Source organism: Coregonus lavaretus (assembly GCF_964263955.1).
Source record: "Coregonus lavaretus genome assembly, contig: HAP1_SCAFFOLD_592, whole genome shotgun sequence".
Classification (NCBI taxonomy): Eukaryota; Metazoa; Chordata; class Actinopteri; order Salmoniformes; family Salmonidae; genus Coregonus; species Coregonus lavaretus.
In genome coordinates this window covers 110,579-116,132 of record NW_028162326.1, presented here as the reverse complement: position 1 = coordinate 116,132, position 5,554 = coordinate 110,579, and the positions used below count along the sequence as shown (strand labels likewise).

At 44.1% G+C, this 5,554-nt stretch overlaps 2 protein-coding genes across 2 annotated transcripts; both read right to left on the bottom strand.

Moving 5' to 3' along the window:
* Nucleotides 1–226: 226 nt before the first annotated feature.
* On the bottom strand, nucleotides 227–2,737 carry LOC311119358 (ribonuclease inhibitor-like). The gene is made up of 7 exons (XM_084194076.1): nucleotides 2,503–2,737; nucleotides 1,997–2,170; nucleotides 1,755–1,916; nucleotides 1,386–1,556; nucleotides 1,131–1,304; nucleotides 971–1,017; nucleotides 227–820 (listed from the first exon to the last, which is right to left on the bottom strand). Exons 1-7 carry the CDS (start codon nucleotides 2,700–2,702, stop codon nucleotides 390–392), a joined length of 1,359 nt encoding a protein of 452 aa, XP_084050202.1. The 5' UTR covers nucleotides 2,703–2,737; the 3' UTR covers nucleotides 227–389.
* Nucleotides 2,738–2,755: 18 nt separating this feature from the next.
* LOC311119355 (protein NLRC3-like) lies at nucleotides 2,756–5,554 on the bottom strand (the record flags this gene model as incomplete). The annotated part of the gene is made up of 3 exons (XM_084194074.1): nucleotides 2,756–2,760; nucleotides 3,117–4,856; nucleotides 5,536–5,554. The coding sequence occupies 3 exons, from the start codon at nucleotides 5,552–5,554 to the stop codon at nucleotides 2,756–2,758; spliced, it is 1,764 nt and encodes a 587-aa protein (XP_084050200.1).

The window sequence follows — 5,554 nt, the reverse complement described above, 5'->3', positions numbered from 1 at the left end:
GACAGGAGAAGTACTCCAGGTATAACCAACTAACCCCAGCCCCCCGACACATAAACTACTGCAGCATAAATACTGGAGGCTGAGACAGGAGCGGTCCGGAGACACTGTGGCCCCATCCGAAGAAACCCCCGGACAGGGCCAAACAGGAAGGATATAACCCCACCCACTCTGCCAAAGCACAGCCCCCGCACCACTAGAGGGATATCCTCAACCACCAACTTACAATCCTGAGACAAGGCCGAGTATAGCCCACAGAGGTCTCCACCACAGCACAAACCAAGGGGGTTTTTGCCAATCTACCTTGACATAATGGAATGAAGACTTTATGGCCCCAAACCTCTCATTTCTTAACTCTTCCTCTGTCCTCACAACACTATGGCATGACATCATTATACCATAAAGGTCATACATATTACCACGAGGTCATACATATTGTAGATACTATTGTTTTCGTTGATAATAACCCCAATATCAAACCATCCTGTGGCCTCCACCTGCCAGTAGAAACGTCCAGTAGATAAACCCTTGGTACAATGCACAGACAGGGATCTTGTACAAATTGATGGATCAATCCATTTATTTGATTCTTCCCCTCTGGTAGCTTCGTTTCCTATGCTAACACCGTCCCCACTGTTAGCATTGTTAGCTTCGTTTCCTATGCTAGCACCATCCCCACTGTTAGCATTGTTAGCTTCGTTTCCTATGCTAGCACTACTTTGACTGTTAGCATTGTCCTCTCTCCACAACACTGTCCTCCTATCCTCAGACAGCCTCAGGTCAATGTGTGCAGAATCTGGGTCCAGGGTGAGCTCACTGGAATCTGTAGAAAACACACATGCACAATGAGGAGCCAGGGAAATAAGAAAGTTAAATGTTTTTCTGTTTAGCTGACGGTACTTTCTCATTGTTTTAAAGGAAATGTCAAACTGAAGAAACCCTGTATATCATATTACACATCAGTCAGACTCACATTTCCTCAGGCCTGGTTTGATCCTGCACTCTCCACACAAGTCCACACTGTATTGTTTTAATAGAAATAGTTCATGTCAAGAAATAATCATAATATGCAGAGGAATATTAAAGGAATATTAAAGTAACTAAATAGTGTACACATAACATATTACACTAACTTGAGTTTATCCAGTCTACAGTGTGGATCCTCCAGTCTAGCAGAGAGCAGCTTCACTCCAGAGTCTCCTGGGTGATTGTAGCTCAGGTCCAGTTCTCTCAGGTGGGAGGGGTTTGACCTCAGAGCTGAATCCAGAGAAGCACAGCCTTCCTCTGTGACCAGACAACCAGACAGCCTGCAGAGAACAGTTGGAATGAGTTAGGGTGCCATACTCAATTCAAAAGGGTTTGCTTACATCAATATGTGAGCCTCTCACCCCAAAACCTGCAAGGCACAGCGAGGGTCCCCCAGTGCAGCAGAGAGTCGCTCCACTCCTGAATCCCCCAAGTCGTTGTCTCTCAGGTCCAGCTCTATCAGGGTTGAGTTTGAACACAGGACAGAGGACAGGGACTCACAGGATAACTCTGATAGATTACACTGCCTCAGTCTAAGAGATGAATGAGAGAGATAGCAGGAGAAACAGAGAGAGAGAGAGAGAGAGAGAGAGAGAGATTGAAATTTGAATTTGGTTTTATCCAAATACCTGTGCACAGAAATATAGAATGTTAAATAAAACTGTATGTATGTATACCACACTTTACATTTTTTTTTTTTTTTTTTTTTTTACAGCATCATCATTTCTCACCCCTGTTTCTGTATCTGACAGTGTGGATCCTCCAGTCCAGCAGAGAGCAGCTTCAGTCCCATGTCGCCCAGGGTGTTGCAGCTCAGATGCAGTTCCTCCAACTGGGAGGCTGCTAGAGCAGGGGACAAACTTCCATAGGAAGTGACCTCACAACGGACAAGTCTGGCGTGAGAGAATATGGAATTAAAAGGGGCTGTATGGATTGACACGATTCGAAACACTTGTTGTCGTAAATATCGCACCTCAGTATCTTCAGTTCACAGTGTGGACTCATAAGCCCAGTGGAGATCCCCTCCACCCCGGTGTCTGTCAGTTTGTTGTCGCTGAGGTCCAGCTCTCTCAGATGGCTGTTCTCTGACGCCAGAGCTGAAGCCACAATTTCACCGCAGCTCTCGTCGAGCCAACACCCAGGAAACCTATGGATTACAACAAAGTGGATCATCCTTCTACACTTTGTGGACTTACATGCTTTAGTCTCTCTTACGGAGTGTAATCGTAGTAAACAAGTTTACAGAAGAGTCTTTTAAATTGACTTCAAACAGCTAAACACTTGGCTGACTTCCCCTGTTCCGTCCCCTAACATCCCTTAGGTGCCGTTGTTGCATTGCTAGTTGCCAGCAGAAGAAGAAGCTGTAGATCCATCCATTCATGTCACAAACGGCTTCCGTTTCTATTTTTCTTCCACTTTACTAAGAAGCTTTTTCTTGGTTTGCTCTTTTTTTTGTTTTGTTTACTAATAATTGCTCACCTTAGTGTGTGCAGCTGACTGTAAGATTGATTCAGTGCAGCAGTTAGCACCTCCAGCTCAGTTGTTGAAAACCCTTGGATATGACTGATGTCTAGTGACTCTAGTCTGTTGTTGGGACTTGCCAGCGCGTCTATGAAGGGCTTCTGGTTCTCCAGCTGGCTGTAGATTATGCTGAGTTCTCTCAGGTGTGAGCCAGGCATTTGGATAGCTGATGCCAAAATTTCAGCGCAGTCGTCTGTGAAATAGCAGGCCACTAGCCTTAAGAGGGGAAAACAAAGGGCTTATAAAGGACATAAAAAAAAGTGTAAATTATACTAATAGTCGTAAGTGACTACGGTAATCTACCAATCTTAGGAAAGTAAATGGAGGCAGGTAGCTTAGTGGGTAAGAGCGTTGTGCCAGTAACCGAAAGGTCGCTGTTTCTATTCCCCGAGCCGACTAGGTGAAAAATCTATCTGTACCCTTAAGCAAGGCACTTAACCCTAATTGCTCCTGTAAGTCGCTCTGGATAAGAGCGTCTGCTAAATGACGTAAATGTAAATTCACTATCATCTGAACTTACATAGCCTTCCTGCAGTATCTAACTATTGGGAGGAGTCTGCTACGGCCCTGACTTGACGTGTTGTATTTTCTCGTGTCAAATTCATCCAGCACCTCCTCTGACATCAACAGCATGTACGCCAGCGCCGAGCACTGAGCAGGTGTCAGCTCAATCTTGGAGAGACTTTGGGAGGTCAGGAACTTTAGAATTTCATTCACCAGGGAGTTGTCCTTCAGCTCAATCAAACAGTAGAGGAGATTGATACACCTCTCTGAGGAAACAAACCATTCAGTCGATAACTTGACCTTGATGTATTGGATGGTATTCTGGATACTCTCTTTGTCTCCCTCTGTCTGGAGCTGTAGGCATTTCAAGAGGATCTGATTGGACTCCAGTGAGATGCCCAGAAGGAAGCGGAGGAAGAGGTCCAGGTGGCCGTTCTTGTTGTGGAACGCTTTATCCACTGCACACCTGTGTAAGTCATGCAATGTATCCAGCTTTCCGAAATATAGTGAAACCCATGGTGAAATACATGGCAAACCATTGGCATGACAATGGGAAACATAGAGTGCTGCGAAGAACTCCTGAATGCTGAGATGCACAAAGCTATACAACTTCACTCTAAACATTGGGTCCTCCTCTCTGAAGATCTCTGTGCACATCCCTGAGCCCAAAAAGGCTTCATTGATATCAATATCACACTCTCTCAAATCTTCTTCAGAAAACACCAGATTGCTCTTTAACAGGTTATGGGAGGCTAGTTTTCCAAGTTTCAAAATGATCTGTACGTCAGACTCTGACAGTTTCCGAAGGTCTGTTTCATTTTTCCCATGCTTCTTGTTCTCCAGGTTTGTCAGAGTGAGTAGGAAACAAATGTACATCTCAGTCAGAGTTTTAGGGACTTCTTCAGAACAGGATCCTCTCAACATGTTCCCAAGAACCATGGCAGTAATCCAACAGAAGACCGGAATGTGGCACATGATGAAGAGACTCCTCGATGTCTTTATGTGTGAGATGATTTTGCTGGACAGGTTCTCATCATCACTGAATCTCTTCTTGAAGTATTCTTCTTTCAGTGGGTCGTTGAATCCCCGAACTTCTGTTACACGGTCAAAACAGTCGGAGGGTATCTTATCAACTGCTGCTGGTCGGGAGGTTATCCAGAGGAGAGCAGAAGGAAGCAGATTCCCCTTGATGAGGTTTGTCAGCAGCACGTCCACTGATGTTGTCTTGGTTACATTAGACAACCTCTTGTTGTTATGGAAATCCAGTGGAAGTTGGCTTTCATCCAGACCATCCAAGATGAACACGACTTTGCAGTCGACCACCTTCTTTGTGTCTTCCATATCTGAAAGTTCAGGGTGGAAGTCACTCAGCAGCTCCAACAGACTGTACTGGTCGTCTTTGTTTCGATTCAAATCCCTGAATGGAAGGGTGAAGACGAAATCTACATCCTGATTGGCTCGTCCTTCTGCCCAGTCAAGGATGAACTTCTGCACCGAGACTGATTTTCCGATGCCAGCGATACCCTTCGTCAGCAGAGTTCTGACGGATGCCTCTTGTTGGAATATGGATTTGAAGACGTCATTGCAGTTGATTGCATGGTCTTGAAATGCTTTGGTCCGAGCCGTATCGTCCATCTTCAAAACCTCGTGCTCTCTGTTCTCCCCTTCACTCTCTGTGATGTAGAGCTCTGGGTAGATCTTGTTGAGCAACGTTGGATCTCCACGTTTTGCAATGCCCTCAAAGATGTTCCCAGACTTCTTCCTCATGTTGGACTTGAGGTTGTTTTTCACTCCTCTCAGGCCTACTTCTAATCAGGAGAACAGGAGAGATATTGAGTAGTTTGTTAGTCCCAGTTTGCCGTTCTAGTGTCTGTAATATGTCACTTTTCACACAAAGTTAGTTTTCTATAGTTCTAATCAGAGTTTGATTATTTGTTACATTGTATTTTTTTTCCATTTGGTCTGGTTGTGTTCACATTGCCAAATGTCAAAGGAATGAAATTGCCTAAACGAAACCATGTGTTCTTCATGCAGGTTGACTCATCATGGGTTGTTTGGTACAGTACTTAACCTACACCCAATGTAGACGGTGCTAAATAGCCTAATAATGAGAAGATTTGCAAGGTCAATTCATGATGTTTGCATATTCACTTTAAATAGGATCAAGTTTACGTCACTGCTGTGTTTTAAATGGCGCAAAACGCAGACGAAAATTCAACTATAATGGGGATTCACATTCTGTCTTATTTTAGTAGAGCTGTATCTGTTCATCTCAAATAAGTACAGAGGTTTGGTTCACTGAAAATCATTTTTGAGAATGTGCACATTTCTGTGTGACTCACCAATAGCTGGATGACTTGTCTCTGGAGAGAGACAGGAAACAGTCAAGCTCTTAATAAAAAAAAAAGAAATACCCTCTATTATCTTCGTAAATATCTTTATGATCTTCGGTCGTAAAATAATAAACGGAGAAATAAAGTTTCTCACCAGCGCCATGTGAACTCAT